This window comes from Athene cunicularia, assembly GCF_003259725.1.
Source record: "Athene cunicularia isolate RWA chromosome 6 unlocalized genomic scaffold, athCun1 chr6_part1, whole genome shotgun sequence".
Classification (NCBI taxonomy): domain Eukaryota; kingdom Metazoa; phylum Chordata; class Aves; order Strigiformes; family Strigidae; genus Athene; species Athene cunicularia.
Window position 1 is genome coordinate 19938943 of NW_020799105.1, and position 18086 is coordinate 19957028.

Consider the following 18086-nt stretch of genomic DNA (forward strand, 5'->3'; position numbering starts at 1 on the left):
TTAACAAATCATACATAAGTATGGCTTAGGCAGAATTATTCAAAGTTGTAACAATTCAACAATGCACTTAAAATTATAAAGTGTATTCCCATTAAAAGCAATTCCAACAGCTTCCACAAGTAAGATACTAATCAGCTGCTGCTCTCCAGTCTGATTGCTTAACAAAGCTACAAAGTAAAATAAATGTATTCTGGAGATCTTTATCCCATTGTACAAACTGTGCCCTTTAGTACTTAATTCCAATATATGTGCAATAATTATTTTGCAGAACAACAACTTTGATATCTCCACAGAGCTTGAGCCCTTACACAACCGAGGGAAATACCGGGATGCACAGCAGTAACAACAGAGCCATCAGCAGTGCTCAGCCAGAACAAACCTCAACAGCACAGGCTTCCCTGGCAGTTCCACCCTTCAGGAATATCATCAGATCACAATTAGTCAAATTTATAGTATAATAAATTACCTTTCTCTCAGTTAAATTATATCTGGTCCATCTGACCACATACACCCTTCTATTTCACTGTGATAACATCGGGTTCACCTTCTATAGGGTTCCTGCATCCCAGTCTTTACTCCCAGATCCCGTCCACCAAAAGCACTTCACTGAACCCCACGTGCCAACTGCAATTAAATAGGAGGGGAACCACTAGAGCTGCCATCCCTGAGATAGGGCTGTAGGGTTTTGCTGTCATTGGCTTGGGTTGAGGTTTTTTGGGAGGTTGGTTTTTTTTCATGGGGTTTTTGTTGTGTTGGTTTTTTTTTTTCTTTGAGGTTTTAGTTTCTTGGGGTTTTTTTACCTGCTGTCCATTTTATTATTGACCGATGAAGTTTGATCAGGTATTACCTTTCCATTACTTTAACCCAGGTACAATTTGTACATTAACTATCAATCTAGAATTTCAGAAGCCTTCTACATGAAAGCTGACCTTCCCTCTCACTTAACCCTCAATTTGCACTTACATCAAACTCCTCATGAGTCTACATTTTTATTTTCCTTTAAACAGAACTAAAAAGAAATTCTTAGCAAGTTAAATTCTTCAAAAGTTTGTAATGAATTAAAATGTAGGTTATAAAAAGCCATTAAAAGTTGTATTTATTACTAAGCATTTGCCAACAGGCATTTAATGAAGCCACAGATTGCTTTTGAAATATTCCAAAAGCTTTATTAAAATAAAAATTCCAAGTCTTAATTACATGGAAATTATTCAGTGTAACAAGAACAAATAAATATAAAACCCAAAGCTAGAAATATAGACACCTTGGGATTTCTATAACTGGAAAATAAGGTGATATTTTCATGTTTACAATTTCATAAAGGTTTATTGAAATGGGAACATTATTCCTATTTCTTTATTAAGAAGCCAATTAAACTTGACAGTCATAATTTGAGACTCTTTTCAAATTTAAAAATTCCCTTACTTTGAGGTGCTGCAACTTAACATGAAACAAGAAAAATAAGTACTGCTACGACATTTTAAAATAACTTAGTTCTTTGATGAAGAGTTTAGTTCAGTGACAAAATTTATGTAGAGATTAAATGTTACAGAATATAAGCGTATTCTAAAATGCTTGGTAAAAGTACTGTTTCCAACATGGTTACAATACATTCAGCCTTGTCAAATCACAGCTACAACTTCATTATTAGTGATACCACCCTTAAACCGGCGAGGGTGTCATTCTTAATTATTCCATCATATCTGCAGAGCACGGAGGGTGTCAGAAAGATTAATAGCTACAAAAGATATCCTATACAGCCCTCGAGAGGGTAGGGGTACCTGCTGAGGTCTACAAATAGACTGATATTAATGTGCCAATTCAGTGTTTTGAAGCAGGAACGGCTGATTATCCTGCAATAGCAGCATCCCAACACAGTCCCCACTCACTGGAAAGAAATGGAACATACTGGACTTGACATGCACTATCAGTTATCTCTGTCTACCAATACTTGGAATGAAAACAGAAAGGAAGAAAAGGAATGAAAATGCTGTTTTGAGGTTAGAACGGGAATTTGAACTGGAGATTTGAATCCCCACTAGAATGAGGATTTGAACTAAACTATTTGCCTATGTAGAGTAAGCCAGAAATTCAACACTGAACAAATTCACAATCTTATAGAGGCACAAAAAATATTTAAAAATTACTTTTAATGAAGAACTTGAAATAAATGCATTCCTTCCCTACATCTCAAAAAAAAGACCCTTATTGCTATAGAACCCTCTTGCCTCCAAAAACATTTGCTATCCAAAGCTGGTATTTCAACAGCTTTATAGCTGGGAAAAGAGTAAAGTAGCTTTTTGTTGTAGAGGAATTCTAACAGAAATCCCTCCATTTTAGTCTGGTACAAATACACCAGAATGAATCAATATTTTCTCCTAGCCCTCTGCTACCTTGCTTCATTTTTAAGCCCCTCAGGAAGGAATCTTCTCATTTCATTTTACCTATCCAGACACACAGGCTAATTCTAAAGACAGAGAGCAAGTCACTCCACAGGCAAGTAATTTTTTTTTTTTAAATAAGAAATATGCCATTTTATTTTTCTGCACCATTCTTAAACTTAAAAAGCAGGAATCATAGCTTTATGAAGGTGGCAGAGTAAAGTTGTGCAGGCTTTTTGTCATACTGATTTTGCATACTTTAAGGAAAACAGTGAGTGAAGCAGCATCTAGGGGCCGAGCAACATCCTATATACTGCAGAAGGAAAGAGCCTCAGCAATCAAAGAGACTTTTTTTTTTTTTTTAACAACATATCGCTTCTGTCATCCCAGTAGTCACTCTGTGTCTCAAAGAAAAAAGAATAGTGATTTCAAATGCCTACGGCCAGATTATATATTAATACTTTAGCTCAGATTAGAAACGTGCTTTTGAAGGAAATTCACTGATAATCCCTATTTACAGCTCCTTGGTACATATGACAGAGCTGCCTTGGAGCGTATTACCTTGATTCCTTTTGGGAAAGATTAAACCAGATGTGCTCCAACTCTAACTGGCATTCTGTCCACAGGACCAGACATTAGCAAGCGTGAAATAAAACTCTCCAAAACACATATAAAAGATGAACACTAGGTCCTCAACACCAACATGTACATCTTCCATACTCTGTAGACCAGCTCCCTTTACACCACACCACTTATTAATGCAGACATAGCCTAAACCACGCAAGGAAACCTTCAGCTCTTCCTACGGAGCACGTACCTTTCAAGATACAAAGCCATGGTCATCAACCTTCTGCTGCACCAAACCTGTAATACTACTCTGTGCATTTTTGCCAAGACCTGGGCTACACTGACTTTTGGTCTAACTCAGTACAGCCATTCAAGAACAAAGTTCATTTACGAAACTAATTCCTATTTCCTTATGAAACATAAGGATTAGACCTGACATAGAAATGAGAAGCCCAAAGAAGAACAACTTCTTGAATGTAAATTCAAAAGGGCAGCATACAAAAAGGGTGAGGGCAATGCTTTCTGTAAGAAGCTGAAAAATAACAGGAGTGTTTTCCCCTCTTTTCAGAGGATTTTCTCTGAAGTTTGTGGGTCAAGGCAATGACAGCTTACTTCTCATATGCATTTGAGACAGATGTCAAAATGGAGGGGGTGCAAAAATTGCCAACCAGAGCAGGGAAAAAGTCAGTGCAATACATCATCTTCTTACCTATCTGTGCCAAAGAGTGAGACACAGGGAGTAAATAAAAAACCCAACAAATCAAAATAAACTCTGTGTTCTCTGTCGTAGCTGTACAATCAGGCTATGAACCTGGCATCAATCACAGTCCTTCTCTCAGCCTTTTGCACTGCTCCTCCTCCCCTGGGGTATTCACAAACGCATGCTAGATATGAAATTTATTAATGAAAGGCATTATGTCATAGCAGTACATAGCCAAAGAGATGAGGGTTCCTTGCTTCACTGAGATCAACAGGCTTCTGGAGATAAACACAGCAAAACACATCTGCTAAGTATGTAGGCCTGGGTGGCCATGGAGCAACACACACTCTCCTGCTTACCCACAGGACAAACAACAGGAAAAACCTCTGCACAGGAAACATCCTCCCTGCTACATCTATCAACCTCTAACAGTTCTACCTTGATTCATTCTCTGTAATTTTACATTAAATTTGTACCTGCTACAACCAAAAAAAAACCACAGATGCAGAACTTCATTATCAGAAAGCAACCTTTTCCAACTTTCAAGTTAACTTTCCTGGTACTTTTCAGAAAGCATCAATGCACTGGAAATAGCTTTCATGATGTCTTTATGAAGGAAAAACCTTTTCCAATATAAACAGCCCTTTCACTGAACTATAATAGACCTCCAGCAAAAAAATAAAGAAAATATAGCAGCAAGATCTATTTACCACTGAATCCAAGTGACATAACTGGGAAGAAACAAAGCTGTCATATATAAGAATCTTCAGAGAAAAGTTTTTCCCAGTAACTAATTAGAAACTGCAAACATAATGAAATAGGCTGTGATCGTCTCCCTCCTCCAGACTTTTTACAAAGAATTTTTGCTTGGAAATCCATGAGAAAAGCTACTAGTTTTACACATGATATGTTTTTGCACTGGGTTTTAGCTCTGAGCACACACAAGCACTGACCTGGAGATCAACATTCAACCATTGCCTACAAGCTATTAGAACCTACATACAGATAACGGCTCAGTACGCTCAGGTTTCAGTAGCTAATTCTTGATATTATCATGAACAAGAATGTGAGACAGCCAAAAGCTGAGATCTACTGCATTAATCATCATTTTACCTATATTTCACATGTTTTCAAGCCCATGCTCTAGTTTGGAAACAGTAAATTTCAGGGAATTGCCTCTTTCATAGGCCAGGGCATCACCTTGGGTCCTGGTAACAATTTTAAGACCCATGAAATCTTGGGCACTATTTATCCTGTAGCATCTTCACCATGGCCCAAGAAGTTTCCTTTCCTCTGGATAAAAAGCACCTGTTTTTATGATCTATTCTTGACACAATAGATCAAAGATAAGAACACACAAACATTCTCTGCTTAGCCTAGTCAACAGGAACAAAATCAGAAGAATTTCTATTAAAGAAAGCAGTTTTCCCCTCTGATCGAGTTCATTTGACTTTCTAGTTGAGTAACTTCCTCCCAGTAGTACAGGCTGATGCTCCTTTGGGAGGAACCAGCCTGCACTGAATGATACCTACCAGCACATTGCTCCTACAAGAGTAGAAACCACTTCCTGACCTCAAAATACTAACACGGAAAGAAAAAAACAGCTCATACACACACAGATATAAACCGCTGAAGTACTACAGCGAGATGCTAAGGCTATCACCTACTTGGAAGTGACATAATCCCACACTTTCTACAGTCATTCTATTTCCCCCACAAACACCACTGTATGCAAAGAATAAGGAGAATTCTCTTCCCATTGCCTTCTAAAACTGCTTCCACCTTTTTCTCCTCTATACTGGAGTGCTGAGAACCTCATCAACCCTCCCAGAGCAGGACACTAGCCCAGCGCTCACCTTCCTTCTTTAGTTTCTAAAAAGAGAACAGGTAATTGCAAACTCTTGTAATTGGAAACCAAGTGATTATCCACCAAGCAGAAACAACAGTATCCTGTTAATAGTCTTTCTCTTTTGTTAGATTGAAAAGCAAGCTTTTTTTAGGCACTAAACTGCCAGTATCTGAAAAGAGTACCAGTTACTTGCAAATACTCTCTGGCATTGAATTTTACCTGCTGCAAGAACCAGAAAGTTTCAGGAGCTGTTATTCATTTTCAGCACTGAAGAGAGTTAAGATTTGCAATCACTGCTATTCTTCTAGACACAAGAACAAACAGGCTGGATGTTTCCAGGGCACTGAGATTACAGTGCAGGAAACCCAGACCTACAAGAAGGAACAGTGGCTGTGTAAGGAGAGAAAGTACATATTTCTGAATTTTACTGCTTAAAGTCATCTCCTGTAGGACTCCAGCAGGAACAAAGACAACATTCTCTACCATCCTTCCTACTTACAACAGAGTATTATCTGCATCTTCCCCTCCCCGCTATTTCCAAAACTTCTTGTAAATAAGATGCTGTATCTCTGCTTGTTACATTTAGTTAAGTATTTCTGCACATATCAACACCTCCCAAGCTGCTGAATACAGGAGTCTTATCATCAAGAGCCACCTTTGGCTTTGTAAGGACAATAATCAGGTTTTATTAACTTTGTTCAAATGTATCCACTGTAATTTGAAGAGCATTACCTTTATAAAGATGTGAAGAGCATTGACTTTAAACATGCCAGTGTGAAAGTGTTTCACAAACACAACCGTGTTCATGGATCTGTGTATTATACAGTGTATATAACTGTGTATATAACTTTTAACGTAAAAAGATTTAAAATTTAACTGCTCAGAAGTGGTCGAGATAGTACAGGGTTTTTTTTAAAAAAAAAAATCCTCTTATCAAAAAATAATGGAACTATATCTGTGTTTGTGCAGCAAAATTTGTCCAAGTAAAGTTCATTTAGGCAATATTTCTTCTGTAAATAATGAATTCACATCTTAATCACTCTATTTTCTGCAACTAAAGTGCTCAGACTTGTGCTCCCACCACAGAGACCACTGTACCAGCAGCTCATTTTGCATCTCCCTGCCTTCAACCACAGAGCACAGGGACAAGGGCCGACTCAATCAGTGGGAGCTTGAGCAAGTTCAGACACCAAGGAAGTGATCTGTGCTGCACTTCACTTTTTTTTTCCAACCCCCCCTATCTTTTGAAGTGGAGCAGGAGCTGCTTCTTAGATCAAATGAACCTGAAATGTACTTACAGTCCTTCCTGAACACAACTTCAAATAGAAATGCCAGCTTCCAGGCTCTGATAGAATGACAAGATACCACAAACAAAAACCCCTTTGTACAAAAAACATAGCAACAAATTTCAAGAGCAAGAGCAGATGTTATTCTTGTCCTCCAAGACTAGATCACAACTTCATTAAGCCAATTTTTTTGTCTGTTTTTTAAAATAGAGGGAAGGCATGCTTCTTCTCACTGAAGTGGCAGCTGCAGCATCTCTTAAAAAAAAAAAAAAAAAAGCCCTAGGATCCCATTTCTCTATGTAGACCACAATTTCATTGACTAATTTCCTAAGCACGCAAAACCTTATTTTTCTTCCTCCTCATAATATAAAAACACTTTTCTATTGGACCAAATCTGTATCAAGTATCAGGAAACAGTACCACACACTGACAATGACATCAGGAAGTAATTAACAAACACTAACTTACACCCTATTTTCATAGAGCCCTTACACTTACAAAAAGGTAATTTTCTTAAAATGTTAGTCAGAATTCCAGGAAGCTAGAAAGAACAGCTGAGACTGGCAAAAAATGATACAATGCTAAAGCTTTTTCAGCACCTTTACAGTACTGTATCGTGTGCTATGTGTCTTCAATTGCTAACAGATTCCTGAGAAGTAAGTTTAGAACCTTACTTAGGCATACTTTAACTGAATTTAAAGAGCCTATTATCCAAGATTTAACCAAGTCAGACCACAGTTAGGAGTTTATACATGTCAGTATGCATTATCTTACTCAGGAGTAAGATTAAAACTAAGGAACTTAGTTTTAATAAACTGACAGTGAGACTGAAATGAAATACAAGGAAGTTGCTCATTAAACAACAGCCCCATATACAGCACCACAGTTGGCGACCACTGATTTTTATCTTTCAGTGTTTTCTTTTAATTTTACTTTTGCAACTAACACAGAGCTGGGGAGGAGTATTTCAGATTTACATACACACAAACACAGGTCTTTTCCTTTCAATAGTTCATCTGCAATTTCTATCTCATTCTCATATAATCCGCATAAAACAAGTTACATAGCACCACACTTCTGCATTACTTATGTTCTAAAGATTTGACTGGTGTTACCTTTGCTTTGTCATTGAAGAAAAAAAAAAAAAATCACATTAATGTTTTCATTGCCTGAAAAACACATACACTTAAAATTAAATGTATTTAACTAAATATATTTAATTTTAAGGCAATATCAGCTGAATTCTTCATGATCCCCTTGCAGCAATCACCTTACCAGGTTTCATGATACCATTAAATTTCTTTGGCACAAAACAAACATTAGGTCCATGGGTTGGCATTCCTCCTTGTGCTGTTTCCAAAGTGATCTGAACTGCTACATGGCTAAAAGCTCTTAGGGAGACTTCTTCCCGATGGCAAGAACAGGATGGCAGAGCTGATGATCTCCTGTCATTCAAATACCAGGCTCCCTGACCTTCAGAGTAATCACCTTGTTCAGCCACCCTTCTCCCAGGATGCCAACTCACAGTGGCACTAAAAAAAGATAACAAAGCTCCTTTCCCCCAGCCCTTTGCTGGAGAGAGAAGGGCAATTACAACCCAACTAAAGGCAAAAAGAGAAACACACTCAACTCAATCATCCATTTAGCATACTAACTGCTTCAGAGAAAAGAGGAGGGGAGCAGCTGGATGAAAACAGACAACTGCAGTAGGGCTGGGTCACAGAAAGGAGTACACCAGGCTAGATAATGAACGTAACATGGGGCACAGGAACTATCCAGTTGTGCAAAGCACTTACAGTTGCAATTCTCCCAGCATGTTGGTCAACTGCTCACCATGCTGCAAACTTTTCCAGTTTGAACTCCAAGTCTGATTATCTCTGCCTTATCTCTCCTCCTTATCCCAGCAGGATGGTCCCTCACACAAACACACACTGATGATGATGGTGGCAGGCTGCAGGCAAACAGTGGCTCACCACAGGAGTTACCCACAGGAGCACTAAGCAGGAAGCATATCACTTAAAGAATATTCTATTTGCATTAACCCATTAGCTTAACAGAGAAACTGCTGTCATCGTTATGCAGTTCACTGACTAGCAGGGAGTACTCGAGTACATCATGACCAACTCCAATGGTATCACAATTCTTTGACCACACCACATTCTTAATGACACTTGTCAATATTTTGATGAAGAATTTGAAGAGTAACAGCATAATCAACAGTACGATAAAACATTTGTTATGTGACAATCACAAGTCATAAGGGAAAAACAGATACTCAAGAAAACCATGACTCCATACAAAGTCATATTTTTGAAAGAAGTTAAAGTATGCCACATTTCTTCATGTGGATGCCTTAAAAACAAAATTGTATTTAAGTTCGGTAATCATTTGCTATTTTTTCCCTATAAGCCATGGATTTCTGCAATATCTGAAAGCACTGAGGTTTTCCAGACTCTCATTATAAGAAAAATTCAATAGGTTTACTTACGCATTAGGTTGTAAATGTGCTTTTCTGCAACATGTTCCGTAAACAGCTTTATAAGGTCATCTTTTAAGTCTCTGTTAAGCTTGGTTTCTATGTAAAATTTATTCTGGAAAATAAGACAGAAGTTTTCAAGTTTGTTTTTCATAATAGCAAATAAATTTATTTTTTCCTTGAATAAAAATAGTTCACAATTTTAAAGCTGTAGAATATTTGATATGTAAAGTGCTTCCTTGGTGACTGCCATTTATACAAAATATAACATTCTTGTACAACCAAAAACCATGTATTTAAAATTAAGAATGCATGTGGTACTATTGGTAACAAACTCACATGCAGGCATGCTTTTTTTTTTCCCCTGTATCTATAGATATATCTCTACACTGATCCAAACTGGGGAGTTTATAGAAAAAAAAAATGCTTCAATTTAGGACTTTATAAACACTCTAACACCAAAATAGGGCTAGACATCACATTTATTACAAAGAAAGCATTTCTACTAATGTCTAAAAGTGATTAAACCATTAAAATACGTATGTTACAATAATGAATCATCAGTAGAGCTATCCACTTCTGTGGTTCATCAATAATCTCAGAGGATAGCTAATCAGAATTGATCAGCTGTGGAAATAAGGGATATATACAAATCTATACAAAACAGAACTACCTTAAAATTTTTAGGATTCAATTATCTTGACATACTCAGCATTAATAATAAATTCACCTCTTCTGCCCTCAAAGGAAATTCTATTCATGAGCTCCTTCAGGGCCTCTATACCTAATGCACTATTTGGTGTCATTCCTCAGTTCTCAGCCTGCAACAGAGAGTAAGATTTCTTGCCTCTATTTTATTCATAGGTGGGGTTTAAATGCTGGAAAAAAATAATTGTTTCAAGATAAATCTCCTATTGTTACAACACTAACATGGAAATAGACCAACTGAATTCATCTGGACAATTTATGTAAAAGAGTTAAATAGAAACTGTAAGAGAAAATCAACTTAATCAAAAATAACTGGAAGACTTATCTTAGAGATTTATAAAGGGATCTCTTAAGGGAGAAAGGTTTTTCCACACTTTAAATCAAGTTCTCCTATTCACTAAAGCATTTATAATTGGAACAAATCCTTGGAACACTATTAGAGCAATCTTCACATTTATTTTATGAAACTCATTCTCTTGGCCATTACCAAAACTATACACACACACCATAATAAACTGTCATGCAGAAGCCACTTAAATTTTCAAGGCAAGCATTCATCAGCAGTTATTTACCTTTAATGAAAACTGAACCTGTTAGAACAAAGACAACCCAAGGGCTGAATACATGCCCCTACTGAAGTTTAGGTTTGTTGCACTGATGGATAACAATCTTAAGAAGTTTTAAACATTTAGTAACTTCCCACTGCCAGTTACCTCCCTGAAGCTATCCTACCTGTAGAGGTTTTATCAAGGGATGCTAATCAGTTGTTTCTCCCTTACGTGGGCCTGTTCTTTGAGCAGAGATTGAGGGAAAGGCTCTGCAGACAGAATAACCTGTTTTGTAAGAAACAGACTAACTTCATTTGCAATGTTTTTGATGAATGGTGAATTGCCATTGCAACAGAAATTCACATCTTCTGGGGAGTGTTAAGGTATACACCACACTACAGCCTTTCATCAGACCTAACTTCCTAAATCATTTCCACCTCGAGCTTCCACTGGTGCCACACACAGGATTGACCAGAGCACCCCAGCACAAGTCTACTGACCCGAACCAAACCTGACGGCGTCACCTTCTTATCTCAACAATATCAGATTCTTAGGACAACTTCTGATTCTTACGAGTTGACAGATGAAATGCACCCAGCTAAGGAAACAACTTACTCTGTTCTTTTCCTAGCCTCCAGAACTTCTTACATTAAAAGTAGCTGATGACATGCAAACTGTGACGCTTTCTTTTGTTTAAGAGTTGGAAAGCCTATACCTTAAGTTTTATAACTAAAAAAAAAAAAAACAAAACAAAAAAACCCCAAAAATACCGCAGTAGTTTCAAGAAGAAGAGTTACAACACATTACTTACACACAGAACATCTCTTCACATTTTCCCACCTGGAAACACCTTTCCAAAAAGATGTTACACTTGCATGAATTTAAAGAGACACTGAAAAAGTGACCTAACACAAGTATGTCAGTACCAATCCACAGTGCTGAAAGGAGACAGCAAAAGAGCTGTCACCTTCCCCATTCTTGTTAGTGGAAAAACAGGAATATTTTCTGTATGATATGTTACTACCTAGGCTGTATCAGTATTTCTTGAAAAGTGTGTCAAGTCACCTGAAGGCCTCAGGTAAAAGATAAGCAGATAGCAATAACTGATAAAGTCAGATATGATACAAGCATTTCTTCTGCAAACCACCATATCATAAAGCAATCTGGCAATCATTATGCTGATATTAAGAGAAGAGCAATAAATACTTGAAAGAGGAAAGTCAGTATGAGCTCTTATTTCATCCACATATACTCACATATATTTGTGTACAGACACACACAAAAAGCCCTCTAGCTAATAAGCAATGAAGTGCAATACCACCCAGTAAGAATAGGAATATTTTAGAAGCAATGACAAAATTCTTAGTTATCTTAAAACCACAATGCTCACAAATGTTAGGCTCATTTAATGCCACAAGATAACAGATTTTCAGCTACATATCTAAGTATAATTAACAATTGAAAGCCTATTAGAAAGAAGTGTATCATCTAAATGCTGATTTTAATTTTTCTTGAAGTGGAAATATGATTTTTATTCATTCATGTGTGCAGCATACTGTGATATGTAAAAATCTGTAGGTATCCAGAATAACCTCATCTAGATTTACAAAGCAAACAGTTATTCACTAGGAATTATTTTTAGGAATAAAGTACCTTGTGCTAAATTGAATTGCAATTTAATTTGCTTAATCTGCAGTTACATTCCAGAATTTTCAAAAAGCTTAAACCCACAGAATTTTGGAAGGACAGAAGTGCTTTTGAGTCTCCACGCTTTCCTGAAAAGTCCAATGTAGCAGCGTAAGACTGGAAAAATTCATCACCAGGTGAAAAAGAAAGTCACTAGTGCTCTTAGCAAAAGGAGGAAAAAGAAAACTCCCTCAACTGCAAAGTCAACCCTCTCAACCATCACTCAAGAAAAGCTTTGAAACACACCTTGGTCACCACATACAAGCAGGTTAAGAAATTAATATGGTTTGATACATATCAAGAGTAAGAAGAAAAGTGCTGCTGTTGATATCAAAACTCACAGGACTAATCCTAAGGCAAAATACTATCCCTTTTTTGGCTACCAAGGCACAAAAACATGTTCTAGTTGTACAAAACACCTTTAGGTTTTCCTCAGCCTCATAGATTTTTAAATATTTAAAAGCATATTTAAAGTTTTGCTAAGCAACAATATAATTATCCTTTCAGAACATAGTTTATCAGTGAAGCTCAACAGCCTTAGAAACTCCTGATTAAAGCAATCACATCACTACCAAAAAAGGAGAGCCCTGCCATCTCTGAGAAAAAGGCAGAGTTCAACAACTTAGTCCTCGTCAGTTAAAAATACACTGAAAGTATCTATTAAAGTAACTGCAAGGCTATAATTTATACTGTAGAATAATTGGGCTTTCACCTCTTGCGATTGTTTTTAATTGTATTTTCTTGTCAAAATAAAGGAAACTGCTGCTGCATGAGAGAAAAATTGATGAGCCACTTCAGTGTAAAACTGCAAGAGTAGCTGTATATAAGAATACTTCCATACGCATACAGAAAAAAAATGAGACAAACATTCTTCATCCTGACTTCCCTAGAGATATTTTCCACATCATGCACAACACTGATTAATAAATGATTTCACAGAAAAAGTATGAGACTTAATTTAGCATTAGCCTTCAAAACCAGCTATATAGCTGAGCCAAATCAGCATTGTGTTTGGCAGCAAGAGGAACTAACACGTAAGTCACTAACTCTACCTGAAGGTGGTCTATAAAAGATGGGGACAGACATTTTAGCAGGGCCTGTAGCAATAGGACAATTGATAATGGCTTTAAACTTAAAAACTATATATAAGGGTTTTTTGGTTTTTTTTTTTTTTACAATGAGAGCAGTGAAGCACTGGAACAGGTTACCCAGGAAGGTGGTAGATGCTCCATCCCTGGAAACGTTCAAGACCAGGTTGGACTGGGCTCTGGCCAACCTGATCTAGTTGAAGATGTTGCTGCTCATTGCAGGGGAGTTTGGACTAGATGATCTTTAGAAGTCCCTCCCAACCCAAACTATTTTATGGTAACTCTCAGGCCTAACTTTAAGTCACTTAAATGAGAAAGTTTTTGCTGGAACAGAATTTTACTGCCTGAACAAATCACTAGTCATCCTTTAAAGAATCTTCTCCTTTAAAATGATATTTTCACTTTGTTCTCAAAAAAAGCCCCCAACTGTCTAACTATTCATTCTACAAGTCTGTTTATTAGTCATTAACCATTTCCACTATGTTCAGAGATCAGTTATACTCAAACTCTAAACAGGAAGCAGTGGGATACAGAGCACTCCTCATCTGAAGATACAAGCACTATGTCACAACCGTGTATGAAGATAGGTATGGAAATCTGTTCAGCAATTATACCTTGTCTGAACACATAGACAAAGCTTATAATGGTTTATAAGCTTATAATGTGTGGTTTTATGTCTATCATGAACATTTTTTATGTTAGTTACTGCAGTCTTGTATATTAAGGATAGATTTTGACCTCTGTGATGGAACAACCTCGGTAACAGATTTGAGCATTTGATAGAAGTACACACTTGAACAGCTTATCTCCATTTATAAATGGATATTAAATTATGAGATTGCCTAATCACCTGTCTGCAATAAACAAGTCAAGCATACATAGGTGAAAAAATATGGCTAACATGTAAAAATATCTGAATGCAATAGGGGGGAAAAAAGTCTCTTCCTAGTTTTCCCCCAGCATTTCATAACAAGAAGCAGGAGAAAAGTAAAAATCACGACCAGGAACACATCCCTTAGCTTACAAGTGAAGCTGTAGCAACAGACTTCATTCTGCATTAACTAAAGAGTATATTGGAAGACACCCAGTTCAAGAAAGACAAATCCCCCTTTTAATGCAACAAATCTAAAAGGTGATACTACGCTGAAAGACAACAGCAAATTACGCATTTCAGGTGCATTCACCAAAACAGTAGATCCTTCTAGAAAATACATCCCGAACTGTGGGAAACTAGAAATGATAGTAGAGTCCTAGGTTTCTTTCATTTAAATCAGTTTCATCTTTTTTCTTTAAAAAGGAAAAAAAAAAAAAAAAAAGGTGTCTTTCCCAACAAATACTACTTTAATTTTTATTTCTAAGTGATGTTAATGCAAGGAGAGTTTCTGGGAAAAGGGTAAATTTCAAGCTTAGAGTTATTCATTACCATAAAAAACCCAATTAAACGTCTTGGCACTTTAACAAAAACAACGCAAATTATGAACTTCTTCAGAGGTATAGAAAACTTGTACATTACAAAATCAGCATGACAACCACTTATAGCCAATGGTTTCTGAACCTCCGCAAGTATGCCTGACAGTGCCATGAGTGTTAAGTTTGTCTTTCTCCAGTCAACGCTCTCAACTGCTTTATCAAGTGACACAGACATTTTCAAGACATTTGTCTTGTCTGAATCTGTGCAGTTTAAAAGCAAGAAACAATCACCTTTGTAGCCTGTCCAAATTACCAAGCCAACATAGAGCAAGCCGATAAACTATCCCTGTTCAAAAATATGTATGTATTCACCTAACTATGTGGGAAGGCTTTTTTATAATCAAAATAAAAAAACCATTCCCCCCACTCCCAGGAAGGAAATATTAGGGCAGAAACCAATTGCAAAACTCTGAGTTTAAAAGCATGGCTTCCCCTTCCTCTCCCACACAGTTTGATCAGTACTGTTATGCAGGTAGCAAAACCAGGCATGAATCATAAGTTCTACAAATTTAAAATCATTATAGCTGCATTTTATTCTTTTCACTTTCAGTCAGCATCTTGTGTATGGACATATTTTATTTGAAAAGAATTTTCTAAAACTTACCATATATATGAAAAGAGGCACAATGCTCTGCAATGCTCCCATATACTGTCCAAGAGCTACGTTAAATCTTTCAATATAGAGATCTGGAGGGCTGGCCTGCAAGAAACCGTAAAAGTCAGGTTGTAATTTGAACAAGAGAAAGATCTGGAACAGTATGGGCTATGCTTTCATAGCAAGCTCAAAAAACTACAAAGTATTTGATACACTAAGTCCACACAAAGCAAGCCACACATCATTCCAGAGTTTCTGCTATAACTCCCTCCAGCAAAACCAGTTTTCTTCAGTAAGTGGTTTTTGCCTAGGACTATGTATCAGTGCCCAGCAAAAGGTCCATTCAATAAGGAATACAGTATGCCTGTACAAACTAGCATTTAGCATATGCAAATAAAAACACTTATGAAAGACCAGACCTTCATTTTGAAAGCACTGTCACACCTAGAATCCATAATCAAATTTCAGCTGCGGTGTGTGCTCCGACCCCCCTGCAAGATTTTACTCCAAAAGAGCAGGGAGGCATAAAGCTGCTGCTTTGCATCTGAGCTGGCAAGCGGCTCATCCTCCAGCTGCAGGGAGCACTGTCCTTCAACAGAAAGCAATTTTCAGTTTTTGCTGGGTCACCTAAGGCAAGTCAAGTATTCAGGGTGTGGAGCTGGTGGGACTATGAAGCAATGCCTTCAGATAGAGCTCCCACTTCTGGCATCCTGCACTCCAGATCAGGCCCACAAAAAACCTACTGCAGTGCTCCAACACACAGAATTAACCTGTAGCCCCAAGGAAAACTTTGCTACACAAAACCCAAACGTGCCAACTTTACAATAGGCCTTGTAGAGCCCACAGTGACAGCTGCTATTTTCTGTGTACAATACCATCTTTCCCCGAGAAGGAAATAAGGAAGCTAAAAAGAGCTGTTCTGCAGCAAGCTAAGTTAAATTGAGAAATGGGAAGTGCTAACCACTGTTCTTTTGTAAGTATTTATTAGGAGGGATGTAGGGGAGCTGCGTTAGAGCATTCAGGAGTGCACTTACACACCCAGGGACTGAAGTGAAGCTGGGGTAACGTGTTCCTCCACTATTCCCCTCTCCATTCCAATACACCCACGTACCGTGCTCTGCCTCTGGCCCAACTCCTCCTGCTTTCCCTACTATGGTCTCTTCACAGGGGGGTGGGTAGATGCCCGAGTTTCTACTGTTCATATACATATATACACCTATACACACCCAAAGACAAAGTGTTGCTTGCTAATGAGAAGCAGAATTTCTCTTCCCTTGCACCATTTTCCTCTGTGACAGTGCCAAGCCAAAAGAGAATGGAGAATGCAGCAGTGGCTGGGACCTTGCAAGAAAACAAGCTCAAAGTTTTTTATAAAGCCAAAAAACTGTGATGTGAGAAATCCTCAAGGCTACCTGCACCTCGACTACCTTATTGGAACTTAAAGCTCTTATCTTTATGAAGCAGATTTTTCAACCTTTGTATGTATGTTCACCAGGGGCTCTGAGAGAACAGTTAGAATTTATGTTGACTTTTTGCTCTATTAAGTATTCTAAATTTCTAAAAGGGTTTGGTTTTTTTTTTCCTTTAAACTAGTTTCTTTTCTTTCCCTCCTTAATATGCTTAATGGACACATGGGTAATTTTCACAGAAAACATCAATACAGAGCAGATGTTTCAGAAAGGAAAGCAAAACTGGCAGAGGAATAAAGAGTATTATTCCATATGCTGTTGCCAAAGGTTATATATGGTTATTCCTCATTTTGATCATAAGTTTATAATCTTATTGCAGATGCAGTTCTCAGGGGTGGCCAAATTTTTGTTCAAAATGCCAACAATGTATAGAAGTGGCTATGAACTCCAAGGACTCCCTTTCATATATAGTTACATATATAATTTGTTGCAAATAGCATGCAATGAAATCCGCATCTCTAAGCAGTATTTATTCCTGCTTCACTCCTTTTTAACCTCAACTTTAAATATGGATATACTCTGATTTGTAAAGACTTGGTACACAGCTTCTAAGATTAAAGAAAAAGGAAAATTCTACTTCAAGGAACACGCCAGACAAAAGGAGACCATAGCCTGACACAGGGCACCACTCTACTCTCAGTGACAGTTTGCACTTCTCAAAAAAAACAAAACAAAACAAAACAAAACAAAACAAAACAAAACAAAAAAAAAAAAAAAAAAACAGAGAGAGAACTCATCTGGACAACGTGTGATTTAATCCCATGAACAGACTCTAGGCAATGGTGTACAGCCAGGCTGCCACTCTTTTTACAGCAGACATTAAGGATTGGCATCTTTTTCCTCCACTGAAGATGAAAACTGCTAGCCCACCTCACAAAGCCTGTCACATTAAGAGAGATGTTTTAAGAGGGAACAACTGCACACCCAGCTGTGATAACAACCTCAAGGGTCCTTTAATGGAAGGACACCTGGAAGCTGTTAACCACCACCACCTTGTAACCAAGGGGAAAACAATTTCTTTAAAGACATAAAAGCTAAGAAAAGTCCTGACAGCTTCCGGGGACATACTCACTAGTGTCAGGAAAATATCAGGCCTTGGTCTTAATCTTTGGAATGCAAAATCATAGTGTTAACCACTTTATCAGCATGAGATGTTACCTTTCAGTCTTTTTCTCCTGACAGTGTTTCATGTTGAGCCTCAACAGTCAAGACACTAACAGGAAAGCACATACTGACACTGCTTATCTAAAAAAAAAAAAAAATTAA

The 18086-nt window shown here is 37.5% G+C and overlaps 1 protein-coding gene across 1 annotated transcript in view; it reads right to left on the reverse strand.

Moving 5' to 3' along the window:
• Positions 1 to 18086, reverse strand: part of CACUL1 (CDK2 associated cullin domain 1) — a 49872-nt gene that overhangs the window by 12589 nt on the left and 19197 nt on the right. The window contains exons 4-5 of the mRNA XM_026851456.1: positions 15361 to 15456; positions 9269 to 9371 (exon numbers count right to left, since the gene is read on the reverse strand). Coding sequence (XP_026707257.1) covers positions 9269 to 9371; positions 15361 to 15456 — 199 coding nt within the window. The remainder of the gene's footprint in view (positions 1 to 9268; positions 9372 to 15360; positions 15457 to 18086) is intronic.